Below are 25,937 nucleotides of genomic sequence, written 5' to 3'. Positions count from 1 at the left end.
CTGGTTTAATTACATGCAAGGCCCTTGCTTTACTCTGCTGCAGGAAGGAGAAGAAAAAAAGCAAAAAAAAGAAAGAAGCAACAAATCTGCACAAGCTTTAGTTTCTTTGCTCCTGTCAGCTGCGCTGACGTGGAGCTGGTGAGATGTTGACAACTCCACTTCTGCACTCATTGTGTCAGTCGGCTCGCTTTCAAAGACAAGTTTGTTGTTTCTCGTTGGAGGAAGAAAGAAATCTGGGGACAACGAGAGAACATTCTGCCACACAGGTCACCAAAAAATACACTCTGATATTTATTAATCAACACCGCTGAGTATAAATAGTACTATTTAAAAATAATGTCTTTCATCCTCAATTAAACCTCCCAACATCTGACATGAGAGCAATGGTGCCCCCTTGTGCAAAATGTAATTAATAGTCTGATCTTGACATGTATGGGGATGGATATAAACCAACAATACAGGAAGCGCAACATTTCAAGTGACACACACGAGGGTAGGAATTCCATCTTCAGCCTCCAGCTCGTCTCTCGGCGTGCATCTCTATCCTCCGCTGTCGGAGCTCTGGCCACACTGCACCACCCTGGGCTCCACCAGGCGCTTGTACGACAGAGCCGTCATGACCTGCAGACGTGAGCAGAGGAGAAAGTTTGGAGAGCAGTAAGTGGTAAGTATGGGCTTTCTGAGACCTGCTGAGTTAAGGACTTTCCTGCCACAACCCCCTGCAGCTCTGTTGGGTAAAGTTCTGAACATGCAACTCCAGAGTTAATCTTTTTTGTTTGTCCTTTTAGGGCTACTGTAGGAGGAATACTAAAAACAAAAAAGCTACTGTAAGCTAAATTTTTCTAAGTAGATTACAAAGGAACAAGAACTTTTTTAAAACTGTTAAATGCTAAAACCTTTTGACTGGTGATCAGCTCAGTGTGAAACTACGTTCTCACCATCACCAATGTGCGTTCAAACAGCTACTTCTATTGAAAAACTATGCAAACCCGCTTCTATGCGTGTTTCAGGCTTCATCCTTTAAAACTCTCGTGTTCACGCGTAGTTTTGCAAGTTTCTACGACCAATTTTGGGCACAAAATAGAAAATGCACACCACTGAATGTGTGTTGAAAGCTAAACCAGGTTAAATTTTGGCCAGTCAGGGACTGGCTGGATTTTGGTAGTAATTTGTGCTATCTTAGATGACACCACCCTTGCATTGACGTGTTCTCCCTACCATGACAAAGGTGGATAAAGGTGGAAAGATTTCATGTAATCCATGGAGACCAGTGAAGATCACAAATTACTGAAGAAAAAAGGTTCAGAGCACTGTCTAGTGGGTCTAGATGACCCAACTCCCAACGTTAAAGTGCCCAGGATAGCACAAGGGTTACACTTGTGTTTTTTACTTGTCTTTTAATAAAAGTCTGCAGCCTCTGCACACTGCCAGTTAAATATGTTTTTTTGTGTTTTACACATTTCTTCTTTTTTTTTTTTGTAACCTATTGTGTTAAAGTCTAACTCTGATCATGTTGTTTTCAGCAAAAAAAAAAAAAAACTTGTTTTCTAGGACAGTTTCTGCAGAGCGGCAGCAGTTCATTGTAAATTGAATTGTGAGCAGAGCAATCCCCCACCCCCCCACACACACACACTTCCTGTCACCCATAAGTCTTTGTTTACATGCTTTTCTATTCGCTTACAGCCCCTCACACCCCCAACCTAACATTACAAGTGCACCAAAAATGGCAAGCAATATTGGAGTTATCCAGTTGTACAGTTTTGAGTCAGATTCCAGCTCAGACGAGGAAAACAAAGACGTACATGGATCTATTTGTCTACAAGTGGATGCATCAGAATGGGGCAGAGTAGGGAGCTTGTGCCCCGCCCAGCAAATTTTTTACGTCAGAATTAAAAGCTCTTTTTCAAGTTGCATTTTTTTTCATTTCAAGTAAAGAAATTCTCAGAAATGCAATTTTAAGCAAAAATTTCTTAACATATGTCCTCCATCCAATGAAAATGCTGCAAGGACGTGTTAAAAACACAATTTTCATTGAAGTGGGTCTTTAAAACCTTTTTGCTTTCTGCGACATACTTTAATTTTGTGTTTTTGTGTATGAAATGAATCACATTTTATACATTCTCTGCTTTCAAAATAACAACTCTGAAAAAAGACTGTAGTGAATCCAAAGAGCTGATTCTACTTACTGTGACCATTAGAAGGAGCACCAGCATCATGCCCAGCATTACGTACAAATTGTTGATTAACCCTCCTGCCCACAAAGGGCCCAAGATAGTGGCCAGGCCCCCAACTGAGCGCCGCACGCCTTGGCTGAACCCTTTCAATGAAGCATCACAAGACAGAAAGATTTAAGTATTTTAGTAGAACACAGCAAATTAGGAACACAGTCTATCTGTTTTTACATTTTTTTTGGTCACCATCATGCACACTGAGCAGCAATCTGTTGCTCTAAAATTGCTTACTCGTCCCAACAGCGTCAGCGTGAAAATGTGCTGACCTTGCGTCTTTTCTGCAGTGACTTTGGAGAAGAGCGACACCTGCGACACAGCCACGAAGGGAAGGCCCAGCAGCTGCAGAAACACCCCGATGATGAAGGCCGTCAGCTCCCACCCATACCCACCTGCCAAAGAAAACCACATGTCTGTTCCAGCAGCTTCTTCTCAGCCCTTATCGACACGACAACAAACTTTACCGACTCCCAAGCATCTGCAGTTGAAAACGCAAGCAATTTGGTGGTTTGAGGCACTTTCGTTCCAGATTTTTTAAACAATGACAGACCTGGCAAAACTGAGATCAGAGCTATAACTTGGAGCTTATGTCATGTAGCATGGCCAAACTTTAACTGTTCTTGACACGTTTCTTTACAATAACCACCTGGTAACCTGTCCTTACAGTGATGTTTCTCTGAAAGCAAAGCAGCCCTGCATCATGATGCTGCCACCTCCTACATTAGACTTCCCTGAGTGTTTTTCTTTTTTTTACCATAACATCATTGTAACCAAACCAGTTTAGGCATTTGAGGTAGAAGTTTGTTTTTGATATCTAAGCTAATATTAGACATTACTTTTGCTGAATTATTTAGGTATTCAAAATGCAACTTCAAGAAAAATGGCAGTTGTTCAGTTGCATAATATTTTCTGAAGGATATCATTCCGGTTTCATGAGACAGACTTTTACTTTTTAAGGTTGGTCACAATCCTATAACCGAACTTTGTTGGATTAAAAGGCAACTTTGGTTTAAAGACATATTTAGGAAAAAGATCAAATTCTTTACACATAAATACAAACAAACGGAAAAAGGTCGATAACTTTTGAAAAAATTGTAAAGATAAGAAATTTAAAAATGTTTAAAAGTGGGACATTTTGCCTTTTTTACAACACATCTTATTCAAGCCACTTGTAACATTATACTTAAAGGTGGCCATGCAAGAAGGCCATTTACTGTAAAGACTTTGGAAAGATTGAAGATTATAAAGTTTAGAAGATGGACAGATATTGTAAGGTATTGTGTAATACCATAGAACAAAGGTCTTCTTTCTCTGTCGGCTTTTCCCATCAGGGGTCGCCACAGCGAATCATCCTTTTCCACCTCACTCTATCATGAACATCTTCTACCCTAAGATTACCATAGAACAAAGGTATAATCCAAAAACTTGAGGTGTTTGAATAAGACAAACTGATGTATTTTTCCCAAAAAACGTAGACAACAGGACAAATAAACTGATTAAATTTACACCTTTGTCCAATAAAATGATTATTTAAACTTCATGCAAGGGCAGCAGATGTCTGTTAAAGGACAGAAAATGTGGCTTGGAGAATAAATGGAGGCATCCATAGAAACCTCTGTAACATTAGACTGCTTCACTATTGTGGATCAAGTGGAAGTAGCATCAATTATTACGTCCTCCAAATCCTCAACGTGTCTGTTAGACCCAATTCCCACTAGACGTTTTAAAGAAGCTTTTCCCCTAATTAATGATCCCATATTAACAATGATAAATACCTCTCTGGAAACGGGTTACGTGCCACAGTCTTTTAAATATGCAGTTGTTAAACCTCTTCTGAAAAAGCCCAGTTTGGATCCTAGCATCTTGGCCAACTATAGACCGATATCAAACCTGCCCTTTATTTCTAAAATCCTAGAAAGAGTTGTAGTTAAGCAGCTTTACTGCCACCTACAGGACAACAGCCACTTTGAAGACTTTCAGTCGGGATTTAGACCCGTCCACAGTACGGAAACTGCACTAGTTAGAGTCTCTAATGACTTGTTATTGGCCTCAGAAAAGGGACTAGTTTCTATTCTGGTCCTGTTGGACCTCAGTGCAGCCTTTGACACTATCGACCACAGTATTTTACTCCATAGACTAGAGCAGGACATAGGGATCAGAGGATCTGCTCTCCAGTGGTTTAAATCCTATCTGTCCGATAGGTATCAGTTCGTTAATGTAAATGGCCATTCCTCTCAGTGCACTCGAGTCAACTATGGAGTCCCACAGGGCTCAGTCTTCGGACCAATCCTGTTTACGCTTTATATGCTACCCCTAGGAAACATAATCAGGAAACACAGCATTAATTTTCATTGTTATGCCGACGATACGCAGTTGTATTTATCCATGAAGCCTAACCAGAATGACCAGATAGAGAAACTGAACGCCTGCATCAGTGACATCAAGACCTGTATGACAATTAATTACCTCCTCTTGAACCCAGAAAAAACTGAGGTCATTATACTTGGTCCTAAAAACCTCAGAGATTCTCTGTCTTCTCAGATAGTCTCCCTGGATGGCATAAGTATAGCCCCTAATTCCACAGTTAGAAACCTTGGGGTTTTATTTGACCAGGATTTATCATTTAAGGCTCACATATCTCAGGCGTGTAGAACTGCCTTTTTTCACCTGCGGAATATTGCTAAGATCAGAAATATACTTTCTAAGAGTGATGCTGAAAAACTCATCCATGCATTTGTTACGTCGAGGCTGGATTACTGTAACTCCTTGCTAGCAGCGTGTCCTAAGAGTTCCTTAAGAAGTCTCCAGCTTGTTCAGAACGCAGCAGCTATATTGTTAGCAGGAACTAGCAGAAGAGATCACATCACTCCTGTGTTAGTTTCGCTCCATTGGCTCCCAGTTGATTCTAGAATCAAGTTCAAGATCCTCCTGTTAACCTATAAGGCCTTACATGGACTGGCCCCGTCCTATATTACAGTTTTTCTCAGTCGCTTTAGTACAATTCTCAGATCAGAATGAAATTCCCAAAACTATTTGTTCAATCTTCACATCATGGTGTCACTTGTGCACATCATATAAGCCGTTTCTCACTTCTTTGAACAAGTTCCATTACTTTGGTACATCCATGCAAATGATTATGTACAATTCTCTGCTCTTTGCTACATTATCAATTGTTTATGTCATGTTGATCAAAATGTATTATATAGTTCACTGTGCAATAGTCTTACTCCTCAAAACTCCTAGTCATTAGTTCATCGTATAAGTCATTAACTACAAAATGGTTGACCAAGTTGTCATAATGTGACAAACATATTTCGCTGCATTGCAAGAGAGGATATTCGCTGTGATGTGGATGAGAATTTGTTGCCTAACATACAGGAACGACAAGAGGTGTAGGAAGACCACACCAATTCCTACTGCACTGCCTGTACTGTTGGACAGAATATTGTCCTATCTTTTTTTTCCCTTTGTGTTACTGTTTGCAGTGGGTTTTTTCTATGTTGGTATGGCATGGTCTGTCAACAAATTACAATATGAACAATAAAAGTGTAAATGTGAATCTTGTCCAGTCTCTCGCAATCAAACAAAAAAGGTGTAACTTACATTTTACAATTATTGTCATCAAAACTTTAGCCATAGTTTACATCAGAACCTCCCTCTAAAGTACACACTTATATTGACAACATGACTAAGTAATTTGACTGTCTTGTTCGTAGACAATGACACAAAGACTTGACATTCTGATGGCACTGACATGTTCAATGACATGAAGACTTAGTTTTGAGAGATGAACTAAAGATTTTGAGCAAGTTACAGGCTTTTGCAAGAAATCCATAGTGTTTTGCTGTTTGTACAAATTGTTTTGAGAAATGCACACACGTATTTGCAAACTTCAATTCTGATCTGAGAATTGTACTAAAGCGACTGAGAAAAACTGTAAGGACCTCATAGTCCCTTACCATCCAATAAGAACACTTCGCTCGCAAAATGCAGGACTGCTTGTGGTTCCTAGAATTAGTAAAAGTACGGTTGGAGGTAGAGCGTTTAGCCACCAAGCCCCTGTCTTATGGAATAAGCTCGCAGCTCATGTAAGAGAGGCCGATTCAGTTTCTACATTCAAAGTTAGACTGAAAACATTCCTCTTTGGACAGGCTTATTGTCAGACTAGTTAGTATTTAGAGATAATTTAACTTAATGTTAATTTGTTTAAATTGAACTTAACAGTAACTATTTGTTTTAAAAGGCTGCTAGAAGTTGAAGCTGGGGTAACTATGGTGCTCCGGGGTTCTGTCCTCTTTTCTCTTCTACTTCTACCCTTCCTCTCTTCTCCATTCTTGATCATTATTCATCATTTAGTTCTCCATGCCTCTGTCTGGTTCAGTGCGATTCATGTATTGTCCCTCTTTTCCTCTCCCCTCCTGGGGAGTGGGAGTGCTTCCAGACTCCAGTTGGCTCATCCGTGCTCCAGTTCCTGACCGTCTACCTCGCCTTTGCTCCCGCTCCTACACCTGGCTGTGGATCCTGCCTCTGGCTCATCTCTGGCTTGTCTCTGCTCTGTACCTGACCGAGTACCTCGTCTCTGCTCTGTACCTGACCGAGTACCTCGTCTCTGCTCCTGCTCCTACACCTGGATGTGGCTCCTGTCTCCGGCTCGACTTGACTGTCCCCACAACCACGGCTGGATGAAGCTCGTCTGCTGGACTTTTATATATATATATATATATATATGTAGTTGTAGATTTAGATAAGTTAATTCTTCTCTTAGAGTTCTGGTAAATCGCCTGTCTGTCCTGGGGGAGGATCCCTCCTTCATGTGGGCACCCCTGAGGTTTCTTCGTTTTTTCCGGAATCCGTTTTTTTTGGGAGTTTTTCCTTACCGCGAATAGGGGGTCTAAGGGCAGGGCAAGCAGTGGCGGTTTTTGATATGGGCGATGTGGGCGGTCGCCCAGGGCGGCACTTCATAGGGGGCGGCATTTGCCGTGCCTGAGGCGTTACACATAATGTGCTACATACTATATTCAAAGAGGAAGCTTTGAGCTTTTAATTTGAAATTGCTTCAGCAGCCGACACTTAATGCTTTTAGTTTGACACATCAGAGTCTTAAGAAGGTCTTCCTCCTATTTGCTCTTCACACTTATGGTGCAAAAAAAACAAAAAAAAAAACAAAACAAAAGAATATCTCAGAGTGAAACAACGTAAAACAGGCACATGAAAAGGAATTAGGCAGAACAAACACCCGTGCTCAACCCAATTTCGAAAAAAAGCAGGTAATGGAGATTATTTCCCACAATTCTTTGCTCCGACACAGCAGACCCGATGCGCACGTGACCACGCCCTCTGCTGCAAGACGCTTGCGGCCACACCTCTTTGCGGTAGCCTTTGGAACATAAGTCAAAAAACTCGAGAGGGGAGCGCAACTCACCGGTGGCTGGCTGAATCACACTAAGAGGTGATTGGGAGTCTTTTTCTATCTGACAATCAACTCTGGGCCGCAGCTGCGCCTCCCGTCATAGAGACGGAGCCGCGTGTGTCAGAGGGAAGGGGAGGGGGAGGGGGGATGAGATCAGACCATTTTTTTAGGATTGAGTTTTTTTGGAGGACTTCTGCTGTTGGTGTTGCACAAATTTAGGGAAATACCAAATATTTTTGGAGTAATCCCACTGATGAGTTCTAAGATTTAGTCTTTAATGTTTTATAAGACCTAGACATGTTAATCACAATAAGTTTTATTTTTTAGATCTAATCCCTCTGATATGTTTCACAAAGACACACACAGGACGTCACACATTAAGAAATTATTGCTAAAAATGAAGCAGGAGTCCAGCTCTAAAAAAAATGCTCTAAAAAATGACGAAAGAGCAAAAAAAAATGGAATTATTTGATATGTAATTTCTTATTAATATTTCCAGGCTTTCTTTGTTTTGTCCTGCAGCATGTTCATATTTGTATAATTTTGACAGAATATATTTATATGGAGAACAAAATATTACAAGTTATTTAAGGTTTAACTTGAGTTATGCTGGATTAATGTTCCTGTTTTTATTCATATTTTTGTTCAAAAAGTTCAGTTTAAAAGGTTTAAAAGTTTAGCTTTAGTGTGTTCAGTAAATGTTTATCTTCTTCGGCCCAAAACCTTAAGCGTGTTTTTAACTTAGGCCCCTGTGTGACTGAGTTTGACCCCCCTGTAATACGAGTCTAGAAAAGTCATGCATTTTTTGTGTAAAATGGCTAAATAGAAGATAGGGAACACAACAGGATGTTGTCAAATTTTGTATGTGTGCGGGGGGGGGGGGGGGGGGGGGGGGGGCGCTGGTGGGGTTACTCGCCCAGGGAGTAAGTTAGTGTAGAACCGCCACTGGATGCAAGTATAGCTTAGTCAGTTTGTTAGTTCATTTTAGTATTTTCCTATTGAACTCTTTGTATTTATGATCCTTTTGAGTTCATGTTTTACTTCGGAAACCCATCGAGACGACTGTTGTTGTGATTTTGGGCTATACAAATCAAATTGAATTGAATTGAATTGAGAACATCTAGAGACCAATTATGGTATTATATTCGGTCTGTAGCGTGGTCAGGAAAGACCATGAAGCTACGTTCACACCGCCCTCGGCAATGCAGGTTTAAGCGACCACTTTCAGTGAAAGAAGCACGCACTCAAGCTTCCACGTTCCAAACTCTCACGTTCATGCATGGCTACGCAAGTTTCTATGACTGTTTTTTGGGGTTCTACGCCATAAAATGCGTGTTGAAAGTCAAATCATGTCGAACTTCGACCAATCAGGGACCCAGATTTGGTAATGACGATGAATGATGCAACACATTCTCAATCCAACTTATCATATATGGATGCATAGGTAGGGACCCCCTCCCCGTCACATTTTGTAGCTTTGGGTGTGCCCAATTTAACGGTTTCCAACTTGCTGCCTGCTCTGACTTAATGAATTTGACTAAGTTTTAAAGTTTCTGACGTCTGCCTTCAAAATTGTAATAAAAGAAAAGAAAAATAAACGAAAGGTATTTTTCTATTTTCCTCAGATAATCTAAAAGAAGTGCTAAATGCGTTGCCTTTCACCTAAAATAGCCTACATTGTTATATGAAACAGAAATGAAATGGTTGAAAACATAAATCAATCAGCAGCGTTTTATATGTATTAAATTTATATATGTCTTACGTTTTACATTTATCTTCATATATTATATATATGAAGAGTGGGGATGAGAACGTGTTGAAATGGCGTCCCTTTTAATTCACGGAAGTGCCAACCATTTAAACCTTTAAATTTTTTGACAATGGAGGAGAAATAACTAATTGGGGCTTGTGGCCGGAATGAATTCTATGACACCAAGTCTTTCACATATCGAGATAGAGCTGTGAAAGAAAAAGCCTGGAGCAAGTTTAGCGAGATTTGCACCGCTTTGACATTTTGCACCAAACATCTTCCAACTGTAGGTGGCGGACAAGTGCAAACAGTAGAAAAAGGAAAAGAAGAAGCCCCTCCCTGCTTGTCCAGGTAACGTATCAAGAATGTACGTTTAGCGCGTTCAGGAATGTGCGTCACGTGCCTGATGTGTACGTAGCTTGAGGTATACACGGCTAGAGACTCCTTAAAAGATTGAATAAAATACTGTGAAGTTTTTAACAGTTTTAACTGCCTTGAAGTTTCTTAGCATCAAATTTGGAAAGGCATCAAGCAAAACGCAGAATATTATCAAACTATTCAGATAAATAGAAAAACCTTTATGTCATTCCTGAGGACCTTCGACCTTTATTTCTAAAAAATGTTTACGTTTTATTTCAAAAATGTCTATGTTATTCAAAGGTCTTATCTGACAATTTTTTATACCAACGATTTTATTTCCGACCAAGAATTAAGTAGAATTTGATCTAATATTTGTCTTACTTTTCTTGATTTAATCTTCTGGTTGTTTTTCTATTTAACCATCCTCTCAGATATTAATTTGAATGACTGTGTGACAGATCGTTCCTCAGTTTCCTCTCATCTGTCGGCTTCCTCCACAAACTGCCTGGCACCGCCACGCAGCCCCGTCTGAAAACCAAACCTCTGCCAAGCCTGGCTGCTGCTCCGTCTTTGTTCCCTGCTGCTCTGCCTCACAAACATCTTTCATACCAGCGTCGGATGAAAATGCAATTTAGCCAATTAACATCATTCCAAGAGGTCCATCAAAAAAGTGGCCCTTTCTCTTCAGCTTTGTTTGAGTCTAACTGTTACGAACAGCAAACAAATGCAGACTTTGCTTTAACAAATAGTGTTTTCTTGTAATTAGATTACTGTAATCCTTTTATCCGTGCTCAGGCTCTACCCAGCTGCAGCACCTGTCACTGTGAATCAGAGCAATTATTGTAAAGACCTGCAGCAGGCCAGCACGCAGCCTAAGGATGTCCCTGACAGATAGCACGCACTCCATCCACAATATGGTCCTGCACAGCGGCTTCAGCCACACAGGGGGAATTTGGCTTGCACTGCGAGCCACTCTGGAGTGTGAATCTGCGTTCTGGCGGGCGAGTTAGCACCTCGAGGGTTGCAAAGGAAAACCAGGCACCAGACACAGGCGAAGCAGCAGATGACCAGGCCTCCAGCCAGCACGGCGCGGTCCGCCACCTTCCCGCTCAGCCAGCGCACAAAGAAGAAGCCCAGGATGACCTCCACCCCACACAGGCTGTACATCAGGCTGTTGCCCAGCTCCCCGAAACTGAAGTAGCGCTGCGTCATTGGAGTCACCATGGTCTTGGAGAAAGAAAGAGAGGGTTAGAAGAAGTACCAGAAAGCATGCCAGCATTTTCTCAAACAGAAAAGGAAAAAAACACCCCCCCCCCCCCCCCCCCTTGCACTTTTCTTGCTCACTTGTTGCGTCAGATTTTCTTGAGGCAGTAGTTTGTTTCATTAAGTAAAAGACTACCCAGGCACTCATTGTGCATTCAGTTCTGTGTGTGGCACGGAAAGAAATGCTTGCAGACTCTGGCTGATGAACTCGGCGGCAGCTGCTCTCACCTCCAGCGCCGTCTGATTGAAGAGAGTGATGAACTGAGCCGTGAGGACAACAACCACCTCCTCTCTCAGGAACTCTGCACACACAGACAATCCAAGAGAACGTTTGACTCGGACCTTCACAGGCGTGACGAAATCCTTCTGCAAGACGTCGGTCTTGAAAAAACAATGAAAATGCATGAGAAAAATAGATTTTTTAATAAATAGGGAGGTTTGATAACAGCTTTTCATGGAACAAAAAAACCCCTTGTGGACTTTGAGGGGATGAAGACAAGCAGGGCTGGATGCTAAATTTGGAAGTCTACGGCAGATGGCCGAAGGAAAAGCTTGATATAACAGCGTGGGATCTACTGTGGTTTGGTTCTCTGCGCTAATATTTACTTGATTAAAATGTTTACCACATTAATATGTGTGGATCTTCTGTCCTGGCTCCAAATACATGTTGAAGTAGATTCAAAAGGAGCATTGCAGTGATTTTATTTGTGCAAGACTTTAAGTGGAAAACAAGAAAAGTTGGGGAAGAAAGGCGACTTGAGTGACTTTAACTGTGGCAAAGAGTGTGAGTAGAGGTATTTCAGAAACTGCTGATCTACTAAGAGGATTTTCACCCACAACCATCTAGGGTTTATAGAGAATAGTCTGAAAAAGAGATACACTTCCAGTGAGCAGCAATTCTATGAGCAGAAATGCCTTGTTAATGGTAGTGTCAGTTTTTTTTGCTTTCAACAACACGAAAGCATGGATCCATCCTGCTTTGTATCAATGGTTCATGCTGGTGGTAGTCTAATGGTGTGGGGGATGTTTTCTTGGCACACTTTGGGCCCCTTTGTACCAATCAGTTCCAACGCTACAGCCCACATGAGTCTTGTTGCTGACCATGGTCATCCCTTTATGACCACAATGTATCATCTGCTAATGGCTACGTCCAGCAGGATAACACACCATGTCATAAAGCTGGAATCATATCAGACTGGTTTCTTGAACAAGGCAATGAGTTCACTGGACTCAAATGGCCTACACCATTAACAGATCTCAACTCAACAGACCACCTTTGGTATGTGGTGGAACAGGACATTGGCATCATGGATGTTCAGCTGACAAATCTGCTGCAACTGCTTGATGTTGTCATGTCAAAGTGGACCAAACTCTCTGAGGGAAAGTTTCAAGTACCTTGTTGAATCAATGCCACCGAGGATTAAGGCAGTTCTGAGGGGCAAAAGTGGGTCCAACCCGGTACTTGCAAGGTGTACCTAACAACGTGGCCAGTAAGTGTACATCCCACTTAGTTTGGCACCATCAGTTGGTGATGGAGTTCTTGATCCAACGTACTTAACATCAAAGATCTAAAGTTTTTCTTTTTAACTCTTGTTGGATGTTAACCCATGGCAGTTTTGAGCCAAAAACATCACAAAAATTGAGATTGAACAGTTTCTATGTTTTATAGCAAAAGATCAGATATGTAGAGATAAACTAAAAATGTATAAACCCACAAACAAAGCAAAGACAAGGTCGAAACAATGTGAAAATCATCTAAAAACAGGCAAAGCCCTATTAAACTACACACAAAAAGTTTCAAGGATTTCTTTCCAAAGAGTATCACCAGTGATGTGTCATTACCTTTTCATGTTTGTTTTAGACCGAAAAATTCAAAGCTAAAATCTTTTTTAATTAATTTACAATAAATTTTGAATGATACAGCACCAGTGGGGGGTCAGTTTCATTCCTGCGTCATTCTAAAGAGTCACTGTGACTGGCAAACTCTCCGTTGAGTTCAGTGACTACTGAGGGTTGAGACAGAACATCAGAAAAAGCTGAAAGCAGGAGTCAGTTCACAGCTGAAAATAGAAATAAAAATGTATTCTACTGAGTTTGGCACCTGCTAGACTTTTGAAGGTTCTTGACAGGTTTACAAAAAAAAGTGCTGGAGAATCTTTACTTCAAGAGATGGAAAACTAAGCACACCGTAGCAGTGAACGGACACACTTATCAAATATGCCAGAGCAGACATCCTCCACTTCTGCTAAGTTTCTAGAATTGCAGAGTGTCTTTGTGACAAAAAAAAAAACAGGAATCAATGAGAGGAACGCTGCCCACATCACCAATTCCGTCTCCATTTCATCCGCAGGTCAACCGCAGCAAGCCGGTCAATAAACAAGGAGGTCTGTGAGCCGTCCTCTGCTTCATCTAAGAAGGGTGAGAAAATCGATGGAAGGCTTTGACGTGTGCACGCACTAAAAACTTTAGAACCGCTTCGCTTGCAGGGACTACCTGAACCCAAACTCCATGTCAACCTTCACCTATGCAGAGTGAACGAAAAATTATTTATCTCCATCAATGACATTGACCACTCACCTCTACTTTTCATTGAAACAGTGAAAAGCATCATGTTTTTGTTTTAACCAATGAGACAACAAAATTTAAACGCGTCACTTCTTTTCACTGTCCGTATTAGAAACAGACAAATAAATAAGCAATCATGAGGGCAACGCTAATGGAAAATTGGTGCTCAAACTACTGAGGAGAAATTAGCCTAAGATGATGAAGTCTCTTTGCTTTTGCATAGTCCTCTTATGTCCGTCCTGTTTATTCAGGCTTCAGCTGTCAGACACATTTGGCTCTGAAGTGCTCTGTCAGACAAAAAGGTACAGCGGCTGCATAATAAGTCTCCACACTTTGGTTTTCAAGCTTTTGAGTTCCTTCAGACCTGGCCCTTCATTCATCATTATCTGCTGCTCATCCAGCGCCTATACTTCAGATATCGCTTTCAGTTGTTCTTTTTTGGGTGAGGCACTGAGGCTAGCAGGCAGAAAAGGGCTTAATCGGTTTCAGTTTCTTAATTCAGATCAACACAAAACCACAACTGCAAACAAAATTGTGTTCATCAAAATGTGATGTTAAAAATTGACATTTGTGCTTTAAAATGTACTTATTTAAAGCTATTTTTGAAATACATTTGATTCATTTTTTTAAGTTTTTGTTAAAACACTGTTATAGTCCCACTCTGATCATCTTTTGATCTAATCTAAAAATGTTTCCAGTTGTCTTTTAATTATGAATATGCCTTTTATTTCGTTTAATTTCTGCAAAGCGGCAGTAGTTCATTAGAAATTTGCCTCTGAATTTTGAGCAAGACTGTTGGGGCGGACCAACCCCGCCCCCTTCCCCTCCCTGTTTCTCAGAGTCAAAAATGAGCTTTTTTTCAAACAACATTTTTTTTTCATCTACTCCTGAATCACCATAATTTTAACACTCAAAAACTCAGAAAAGCAATTTTGAGCTTAATTGTCCTAATACATGTTCTACATTATTATAGAAAGGCCACAAGAACGTGCTAAAAATACTAAAAACTCAATATTGATCAGAGTGGGTCTTTAAGGAAGTGCTATCTCTTGCAAATGGATGTAAATACAGCATTTTATTTAAAAAAAAAATAGAACATAATACAAAAACCCATGTTATAACTACTGACTAGGTACTGTTTTTTAGCATTTTCTTGCTAATCCTAATTTTTTTATTGATATTTTGGCTGTAGTGCAAGTTATTCAAGTTATGAACTGACCAATCAGAGGCCTCAATTAAAGTAGGGGGTCTCACATCAAACATTCAGAACCACACAAAAGATACCGGTTTAAAGTGAAAGGAATGCGGACTTCCAAAAAGCTCACTCCTGATTGGTGAAAGTGGTTGCCATGGAAATACTGACTCAGACCAATCACTTATGTACCGATTGGCGGTGTCCATATCGTGAAAAAAATGGTGACAGAATTGACTTCATTTGGTTGGAGCTGGAAGTAAGTCATTGTCTATCTGTGATGTCACACTTGCTTCAGTCCAGTTCTCTTTTGCAGTCAATGTTTTTACCAAAGGAATATTTCTAGGAATGATCATAAATGCCTTTAATGCCTTTATCTCTGCATTTTAGAGGTCAGTGGATGAACAAAATGTCAGTCAGTTTTGTGCATGAACATTATAAATAAGAGTCTGAGTTCCCCCAGATCTTAACCTTAAATGTCCACTTTATTTGGGCACTTTTGGGGATGAAGACTCACTTTAACTCCCTCCTGAAAAGTTGCGTCAGGAAAAATCCAACGACAACACATTGCTCACATGCAAACTTACTATGATGCAAATCCAATGTCAGACACTCGATGTGAGATGCATGTAGGCACACATGCGATAAGACACACACATGTGCAGGTCTGATCAATATGCAGGAAATCTGAGCTGACGTGCAGGAGTGTGCCACTGAAGGGGAATCAATGCAGCAGATACAGAACATGTGTATTGGCGGTGACACGTCTCGCTACACCGATCCCACAAATGAGCCGAAGAAGAGCTGAGTGTCATTGCCCAGGACAGCCAGTCAGCCCTCACTCACCTCTGCTGGCGCTGAAGTTTTTGAAGGGGTTCGCGACTCCGTGGAGAGAATGAGTCTCGGACAAGGAGGAGGAGGAGGAGGAGTCCCCCAGCTGGTCCAAGTTGACAGCTCTGTAGGTGTGTGCCAGCTGCTCATCACCCCTAATCAACGGCGCCTCCTCTTCCTCGTCCTCCTGTTTCATCTCCATCCGTAGGCCTTCCTCCTCTGATTTAATGGGAGGTACGTCCCAGTACAGAGCCAGGACGACAAACTGGAGCAGCAGCCACAACAGGCACATGAAGATCTGGTAGACAGACATGTTTTTATGACATGAATGCAAACAATGTGCAGGTCACACACAGAAAACTGAAAGTTTTCCTTTCATCGGCTCATCCAAGCTGCATCAAACCTTCAGGATTTTTACTAAAATGTCAGGAAAAAACTGACAAACACAAGTTATTGCAAGCTTGGGCTTAGACACAGGTTTTCATCCCTCTTCTGAGGAGAGTAAAAGAAGAGAGCCTACGAGAGTTCAAAGTGCAGAGCAACTATTTCTGACAGTTTTTCTTTTGTCTTTATCTGGCTGCTGTTACCCCGGGAGACGTGTACTTGTTCACAGCAAAAGGCCCCAGTTTGAAATCACACAGCCGCAGGAACAAGTTGAACGCCGGCCCTGGAGAAAGAGGAGGAAGGGGTTTAAAGATGTGAAGGCAGCCGCCTACACCTCAGCCAACATCTTACAAGACAACTCAGAATCCCTCCCAGAGTCGGATATTTTCAGAAGAAAAGGAGAAGCTGAAACTGACCGATGAGAAGGCCAGCCTGTCGACAGGCCATTACAGCTGCAAAGATACCCGCACGCTCCTCCGGCAGAGTGCTCCGAGTCAGGAAACCGAAGATGGAGGAGCCCGCTCCGGCGCCGATACCTGAGAGAGCAGCAACATTATTGTCATCCTTGAGCCATAAAGACCAAAATATCATTCATGAAACAGGTGCAGAAGATGCACAGCTATAAAAATGTTTAGAGAAAACTGAAAAGCTTGGTGGGAATAGTGAAAATGAAAAAAAAATCTTTTGAAGAGCAAGAGGCTGATTTGAAGGGATGGAGCCTGTTATCTGGAAACATCTCCATCCTTCTGTTTTAACTCTCCTCCCAGTTTTTCTCTGCGGGTCAGACCAACGAGGAATGTCAAACTGAGTGAAATACCACATCTGAGGGTCAGACGGATCTGGTTGAGTTCGATAATGCTGCACACTTCAATGGAAATTCTATTTATGACAGAACAGATAGATTCATACTGACATGATGATAGATGTCACTCGGCACAATGAAGTCTGAACATGACGGTGGACCAGAGCACAAAGCAAGGTCCATAAAGACATGGATGACAGAGTCTGGTGTGGATGAACTTGACTGGCCTGGACAGAGTCCTGACCTGAACCCAATAGAAAACCTTTTCGAGCAGAGACTGAGAGCCAGGCCTTCTCCACCAACATCAGTGTGTGACCTCACCAATGCGCTTTTGGAAGAATGGTGAAAAGTTCCTGTAAACACATTCTCAACCTTGTGGACAGCGTTTTCAGAAGATTTGAAGCTGTAATAGCCACTAAAGGTGGACCAACATCACATTGAACTCTATGGGTTAGGAATGGGATGGCACTTCAGTTTATATCAGAGTCAAGGCCGGTGAGCCAATACTTTTGGTTATGTAGTGTCACTAAAATATTCCAAAAACAGGTAACCAAAATGAAAATTTTCAGTTTTTCTAAACTCATCATCTACTGTGCAAAAAAAAAAAACATCAAAAGATTCAGAGAAACTGCAATTAGTCACTAATGATGACAGAGTCGGCTGAGGATAAATGAGTTCTGTACCAGAAAACATAGACGCAGATGTTAGATCCTGCAGCGTGAGCTCAACACTTTCTGTGCTCTGTACCACACACTGTATGACAACCATTATCTAAAGTCTCTGCATTATTCTAAAAGACAGAAATATTATATTTATATAAGTCATGTTGAGTTCTGATTTAGGAAAAAGCTTAAGTTTGCCTTACAGTTGCTTTAACTATACAGTCAGAGTTACTTCTGACAGACATTCCTTTGTTTCTAACCTTGTTACAGAACGGGTGTCAACTAATTAGCTGGTGGATGTGCGCCTGAATGAATCTTTTTAAATGTATCTCTGCTCTTTTTTTTAATTCAATATAGACTCATAAGACTTAAAGGTATTTTGTATTTTTTCCGTAAAAAAATGGGATCAAAATCCTGATCTTTCTGGAATTTGTGTTGTATGAGAACAGGATATTACATCCCTAAACAGATATTACATTTTAATATTAGGCTAATAAATGTATATTGGTTTTCTTGTTACTGAAATAATAGACATAAAGTTTCACAGATGAGAATATAGTTAGATGGTGTACTTATAGCGGGACAGCTGTCAGTTCTTTCTCCACTCAAATTTCTACCCCTATTTGCAGGAGCGGTTTTAGGTACGGTGAGTACGGGGGGCCACCCGGGGCGGCGATTTAAAGGGGGTGCCAGCTCAGCACTTGGGTCGGAAAAAAAATCTTCGCTGCTATGGTTTTTTTTATTATTTGTTATATCACAGCGTTTGGAATGGCCTGAAACCTGCAAATTTGCGCTCGCAGCAGCTGAGAAGACGCCGAAAAGTATGTGAAGAAAAACGGGAGGGATGGAGGGAATCGGTTCAATTGTGGGTCTCTCCCAAATTAAGTGGATAGATGGGGGAGGAGGGCGGGGAAATCTACTTCATATATTATACTCAAAGTCTACTATATTTCACCAGTGCTGCCAGGATGGCCGACTTCCTGCCCATTGTGGCAGTTTTGATTCTAAATTAGCAGGCAACACTTTTGGGCTCTTTGGGCGGGTGGGCATATTTTGGGCGGGCTTGGGTTCAGTTCAGTGGTTCCTTATTGAAACATATCTCAGCAGGAATGTGCAGTCAGGAGAGTCAAGTGCCTCACATGTAAACCCTCTTTGCCATCGTGAGAAACCAATGATATAATAAAATGTGACCACTAATCTGTTCTGTAAATGCAATTTATATGGATGACTTTTCATCATCTTTAGACTTAAAATCCCTGTATTTGGCGTTTCCAAAATTAGGTGAAACAGCTCATGGAGCCCAGCTTCGATTCCGCAATCCCTAATGAACCTGTGCTTTTAGTTTCTTTAGTGAATTATCAACTATTGTAGACATTTTTATTTGATGTCTTTATTTTCCATATAAAACGTATTCTATGTTTGCCTGTCGTTTATTCGGTGTTAGTATCTGTCATAAAGCTGAAATGAAAAGACAGACGGTGAAGTAGACGGTAAAACAGCTGAGCTTTTTGAGATTTTAATAAATAGGCTAAACAATAGATCATTTGTTTATGAATAAAACGTTTTAAATAGGATTTTAACTGTTAGTTTTGCCCAAAATTAGGAAAACACCAAATATTTTGGAGGAATTTTTATATTTAACCTTTATTTACCCAGGAAATGTCAATTGAGATTAAGGATCTCTTTTTCAAGGGAGACCTGGCTAGGGGGAAACAATAAATTATATTTACTATAAAAATTTAAACAAAAATCAGAGTTTATGTAAAACAGGTATGGTTAAAAGTGACTTTCTCCTCCATTCTCAGCCTGGATTTAAAAATATTCAGAGGAATGAGCTCTTTTAATTTCCAGCTTTTTTGGTAGTGTTCCATGTGGAGGGGGCAGAAAAGATAAAAGCCTTCTTTCCCAGGTCAGCACGGGCAAATGGAACAGCGAGCAACAAAAGGTCATTGGAACGCAGTCCAAATGATTCTACAGTCCTCAGCTTGATCGAGCTGCATATGAAGGAAGGTAAATGTCCAAGAAGAGATTTGTTAATAAAAAAAAATCAATTTCAAGTGAAAAGTTATTTAATTAGTTTTGTATGTCATACGAACACCCAAAAAAGTTTTTCAAAGCCATACATTAAACCTCATCCACCAAACATAAATTAACGGTTGATTAAAAACAATGCCAGGAGTCCAGCTCTGATAAAATATCACAAGAACAAAAAAAACTGAATGATTTGATTTGTTTTTTGCTGACAAGCATAAATGTCATTTTTATTTACAGGCTGTGTTTGTTCTGTTGTGCAGCAAGTTCATATTTGTATCATTTGGAAAGTTCATATTGTTATAGAGAAATATTATACGTTGTTCAATGTTTGATTTAATATTAATATTCCTGTCTGTTTTGGTTCAAATTTATGTTCAAAAAGTTAAGTTTTGAAGGTTTATAAGTTAAGTTTAGCTTTAGTTTGTTCAGTAAATATTCAGCATAAAGCGTAAAGCGTGTTTCAGATTTTGGCCCCCTATGCACACTGAGTTTGACATCCTTGTGACACAGGTACAGTAAACCCTTGTTTTTCGCAGGAACCCGTGACAGGCAAAATCCGCGAAGTAGAAACCTTTATTTTTTTACAATGAAATACTTTTTTATCATACATTAAAAAGAAATAACAAGCCATTTTACAGGCTCAATGATTTGAGAAGTAAAAGTACTGTAGAAACGTTTTTTCAACAAATAACTTCTGTACTGTACTGTCAAATAATATTTTAATCATCAAAGTGAACAGAAGGCTTCAAATTGCGGAAATTAGCCCCGCCCACCGCGACCCGAGTAATTGGATTAAACGGGAGAAATTTTAAAATGCAACACAATGTACATGCAACGATGTAAATCCGTGAAGTAGCGAAAACGTGAAAAGGAAACCGTGTTATAGCAAGGGATTACTGTATATAAAATTCATGCATTTTATTTTTTGTGTAAAATGGCCAAATAAAAATAGAGAACACAAAGCAATGTGTGTGTGGGGATAGGAGGGGTAAAGGGTAAGGGCACCTGAGGGGTTCTCGCCCGGGGAGTAAGTCAGTGTAGAACCGCCACTGACTATTCGTTCACATACAAGGACTGTTTTTTGCACCACAAGAATAGAAAAGTGCTCAGAAAAGAGCCGCACTAAGCATTATTTTCTAAAATCCTCCATGTAGTTTATCTGCTTGGTCTTTTCCTGCTCTGATATACTACAACACACAGTACAAGGCCATCAAGGCTGATGGCTGTTGGTTGAAACAAAACAAAATCACTGAATGATCCAATTTAACTGCATGTAGCTTCAATTGATGCAGCGTTCAAAACCTGACACTGGTTTTAGTGAATTCTACACCCAAGAGTGAGAAAAGATGTGTGTTAGTTGAGGAATTGTGCATCAAACAGACAGCTAAACTGGACCATAAAAACAGGCTGATGAAAAGATAAAACAACACCAATCCAGCCAACATTGTCAGTCATGCCTATCCGCTGGTCTAAGACACATTCTTGTAGCACTTCCCAACTTCACTAAGACCCGAAGTGTTTTACAGTCAGTCGTGTTTGCACACACATTCATATAGTGATGGTGGCAGAGCTGCCAAGCAAGGCTCATGTGCCTTGCCCAGGGACATTTTGACACATGGAACTGAACCTTTCCAATTAGAGGTTGTTCTACCTCATGAACTTTAACATTTTAACCTCAAAATATTACGCTTTTTAAAAGAAATTGAAGGTACTTTAGACTCATAAACAAAGTTAAGGAACATGCTTGAATATCAGTGTTTTTAACTGAATACAAACATATAAACTACTTTGAACACCATTAATGGCAAATATAGTACTTCTACAGAACCGTCTTAGAAGGCCCAAAGAGCTTTACAGCCACAATCCAGTTCACTCATGCACACACACATCCACACACTGATGAACACTGGCGCCAACCTATAGCCACCAGGAGCAATGGAGTGATATTTATGCCACCTGCCAACTGTGGGGTTCAGTGTCTTCACTTCGACACATGGGCAGGCAAGGCATGAACCAAACCTGCTATCTTCCAATCAGAGATCAATCACTCTATGAATGTATCGTGCATTACACATATTTCTGGCTGTTTTTTCATAGGATTTTTAATACTTTTTACTCTTGTTTTGTTATTATTATGTACAGAGACGTTTAAAGTTGCTGCAGTCTAAAAGAACTCATTGTAACTATGCCACTAATGGGCTGGCCCCACCACCGCCTGTCACGGCTTTAGGTTCTTTGCTTTTGTGTTCTAGTTATTTTTTGTTCTGTGGCGTTTTGAGTTTAACTTCCTGCTTTATTTTGTAGTATTTCCTGTTTTGCTGTTGTTTTTGAGCTTTACCTTTCCCCATCAGTCCTAAGTATTTCCACCTGTGTCTTGTTGTCTTGCTTGTATTTAAGTCTTGTCTTCCCTTCCTCCTGGGCTGGTCCATATTGTGTTGTTCCCTGGTTTTGAGTGTTGTGTAGGTTTGAGTTTCGAGTTTCCTAGCCTGCTAAGCAGTGGTTTTTGGCTTGTAGTCTTTTGTTAATATTAAAGCCCTGGTTTCCCCCGCTGCCTCCTCATCCTCTCTGCGCCTGGGTACTTCCCTCCTCTCCCGTAACACCGCCACACTAACAATCCAAACAGTGAACAAGCACATAAATTCCCAAAGACAAGTTTAATAAAAAAATACTATTGATACCCATGAAGGTCAAACAAAAAGGTATTCATTAGAAAAAACAAAGCATCCTGTTGCTCATGTTTTAGTAATGAATGAAAATTGCTAAGTCAAGGACTTCTACCACAGTGCAGGACTTCAATAAATAAAACTTGAGGTGTATTATTTATTTGAGCTGGAGTGAGTATTAAGAAGCTGAGGGAAACAGCAGTTTTCACAGGGAGGTTCAGTTTGCTGCGTCTGGTAAAGAGATATGGATCAACGGTTGATTATGATCTGCTGCAGCGATGGGGACAGATGAATGCTGAGGGTGCTGATGGTTTAGATCCCTCTGCCCGCTTTGAATAAAACTCAAAAACATTACCCATTTAGTGTTTCTTGACACAAACCAGAGGTGGACGTAGAGATTGAAAACCTACACCTCTACTGCACTGTTGCACACCTCATCACAGAAATGTCAGCTCTTCACTCCAAAAAACCTGCTGAATTTTTGTGCAGCTAAATATCTTACTTGGCCAACTCTAGGTAGGTCCTTTTGATAGGAAGGGATTATATTATGGGATGCATGAATCTGAAATACAACCTTGTTAAGGAAAGCACTTTCACTTGAGGGTGAGATGTGGGTGCCCTCGAGGCCACATGTGGCCCTCGGGGCTCTTTTTATCTATGTGTGTATTAAAGCCAACCCTAAATATAATTGTGTTGTCTTTTCACCAAAATAAGAGTCTTTGTAGCGCATAAACATTAAGCACATTAGAAATTTGCCTCTGTGTTGTGGGTGGGACCATTGGCGAGGAGCAACCCCGCTCCCATTTCCTTTCCCCATTGCTGAGAGCTTGGATCAGGGACCTTCCTGCCCACACAGCGCATTTTCTAAGCAGTAAATAAGATCTTTTTCAAACTGCTCTTGATTTACAACAATTTGACAAAAAAGAAACACTGAGAAATTCAATTTTAAGTTCAATTTTCTTTATTTGTGTCCTCCATCATCAGGAAAAACGCCAGGCTTTTCTTTTAAATTTGAACTGTTTTCTTTTTTGGTTTGTTTTAAATGCATTGAAAAAAAGCATGTATGTATCTCTGTCGCCTGCATTTCTAAATTAAGATGAGTTAAAGAGGATTTAAAGGACTTTACCACCACCTTACCCCCCACCCCTACCCCCCACTACTATATCAGAATTCACGTTTATTCACAATAACCTTTTAAACAATCCAAACTAGAGCTAGATTATTTGAAGCAGCCCACATGTGCCGAGTGATGACTTATTTATGACATGTATACACAGCAGTGTGTGTGTGTGTGTGTTTGTGCGCGTGTGTGTTTGTGTGCTACCTGCAACAAGCCGACTGCATAATAGCAGCCACTTTGAATACCCGAGGAAATACATGAAGTTGCCTGAGGAAAGACAAACAGAAACCTTAATTTGAAGTTTAAATTCAAAAATGCTTTCATATTAAACTCATAATTCTTTTTTTTTTCCCTCAACCGTGCGACTGCTCTGCTCACTACCATTCCATTTTACCCCCATCAGAAACAGTCACCATTTTTCTTTTATATTTCTTTTTTTTGCTGAAATAAGCTTTAACTGAATGGCTGAAACCATGTATTCAACATGTTTGTTGTTTACACGCTTCTTCATGCTTCCTGCTGTCAGACAGCCTAGTTTGATTCACTTTATGGCTTGAATACTCACCAGCAATCTCAAAGAGATTGGAGAAAAGGATGATAGATTTCGTGGTTTTGCTGCGATCTGACCAGAAGCCAAAAAGTGGGCCGGTGAGCAGCCCACTCAGACTGAAGGCTGACAGACCCAGTCCCAGAAAGTAAGGCGGAGCCTCCAAAATCTGCAAATACCTCCATATTGTAGGTAGGATGACGGCTAAAAAGCATAAGAAGATGAGTTTTAACTTTAGATAAGAGGAAGTTGTATTCCTGATTGTATGAACTTACCATACTCTATGCCGCTCAGCATGAAAATTAGTCCAATAGTAAAAAAAGTGAGGTTCCTTTTTCGAGTGTTATCCATTGTGCTAGTTTTCTTGCTGCCTTTCATACACTGATCTCATGCTTTTCACAAAAATGCTGTTCACAGGCCCTAATTAGATAACAGGAGCCTTAGAGTTTCCACTTAAAGCTGCTGCCCCAGGCAATTAAGAGGAATAAGCCGTACCATTGTGCAACTTCATAAACAGGGAACAAAAACCAAAAACGACTCTGCAAAAATTAGCAAATCCTGAAGTTCTGGATTAAACACCGAAGAATTATAGAGCTGAAAATACCATAGTCCAGTGTCAGAGTGGTCATCTCCTATTTATGCTATTTATGCATTTATGTTAACGCAAGAATTCTCTTTGAGTCCCCTCCAAAGTGTGCTGCCAAGCTGTGAGCCTCACGGTCAGCACAAGGTCTCAGGTTGCCAGGTGAGGCAACATATCCTTTGCTTTATACATTTTTAATCTTGTTTTCTTCAGTTTCATCAAAAGAAATGGATTCCACCACAACTCTGGAAGGAAATGTACAAAGCCCCTTTTCTTTTTGAGGTTATACAGATGAATAATGTTCTGCTTTTTACATAAAATGGGAATGTTATGGAGATGTGCCTGCAAACAACCGCTTGAACTGTTGTTTTTGTTTAAAAGGGAATTTTTTTCATGAAATTTCTTTAAAAAGACACCTGTTATACATGAAAGATTAAGTTAGAGGCATCCAAACAATCTTAACTATGAAACACGGAGGTGGTAGCATCATAGCTGCTTTGAACTTGCTTTTGAACTTTATAGATCTCAAATTAATGTAAGGCAGAATAATTATGTGGTCAGTACATCAATCAGTATGTAAAATCCTATGTTATGTTCACACCAGGCATGGCAACACGCTTTCAAGCAACCACTTCCAATAAAAACTCTATCTAAACGTGCGTAAATGAGCATTTCTGACTTCTGCGTTCAAAACTCTCGCATTAATGCATTAATGCAGAAAAACACACAGCCATTGATGCGCATTGTAAGTTAAACCAGTTGAACATTGACCAATCATGGACTCAGATGTGGTAGTGACGTATGGACGTATGGTGTCCCTTTTAATTCACGGAAGTGCCAACTATTGTAGCCACATTTCTTTCTTGTATCTGTAACAGAAATGTATTACTGTTAATACAAAAAAAGTAAAACAGAGGGCACTTTTTTATGAGGAAAAAGTGGAGGTGCTCAAGCACCCCTAGAGCCCTATGAGTGCACATGCCTGCATCATGCCCGGTGTTATGAAGCTTTATGAGTTAGTGTAGATGATTGCTCCAAATACACAATAATTATAAACATTGGTATAAAGTAACACCAAGACCAGTTTAACCATCAGCAGCCTGAAGTCCAAAAACTGACTGTGGTACATTGGGATTTCAAAGATGCTGTAATTAAACTTGAGCAACCTACTTCTAACCATGACCATTAGCCTCTTAGATGTATTTATAATAACGCTTTTTCTTCAAAGCTTGGACAAAAATGGCGCAAACCAACTGTGACTGTTTAAAAATGATTAAACTGAGGACCTTCAGTCAGGATTTGGAGAATTTCATGGTACTGAAAAAGCTCCAGTGAAGGCCACCACAAAAACTGTTTACTTTTAGATCATCAATGCATTTGACCTGAACATGTCATTGAAGCATTACGCTGGTTTAATAAAGTTGTGTTTATCTGATAGATTAGAGCAGTTTTTTTCAACCAGTGTGCCGTGGGAGGTGATCGGGTGTACTGTGGGAAAGTACCCATTTTCACTGATCTAAAAGCATTTACCATCTCCAGGATA

At 40.4% G+C, this 25,937-nt stretch overlaps 1 protein-coding gene across 1 annotated transcript; it reads right to left on the bottom strand.

Moving 5' to 3' along the window:
- On the bottom strand, positions 1-24,513 carry LOC105356178 (major facilitator superfamily domain-containing protein 8-like). The gene is made up of 11 exons (XM_011486398.3): positions 24,087-24,513; positions 23,830-24,015; positions 23,469-23,531; positions 16,400-16,519; positions 16,187-16,266; positions 15,615-15,897; positions 11,240-11,313; positions 10,762-10,975; positions 2,498-2,620; positions 2,187-2,317; positions 1-621 (listed from the first exon to the last, which is right to left on the bottom strand). Exons 1-11 carry the CDS (start codon positions 24,187-24,189, stop codon positions 541-543), a joined length of 1,458 nt encoding a protein of 485 aa, XP_011484700.2. The 5' UTR covers positions 24,190-24,513; the 3' UTR covers positions 1-540.
- Between the last annotated feature and the right edge of the window lie 1,424 nt (positions 24,514-25,937).

This window comes from Oryzias latipes, chromosome 17 (assembly GCF_002234675.1).
Source record: "Oryzias latipes chromosome 17, ASM223467v1".
NCBI lineage: Eukaryota > Metazoa > Chordata > Actinopteri > Beloniformes > Adrianichthyidae > Oryzias > Oryzias latipes.
This window is presented reverse-complemented; position numbering and strand designations above follow the sequence as displayed.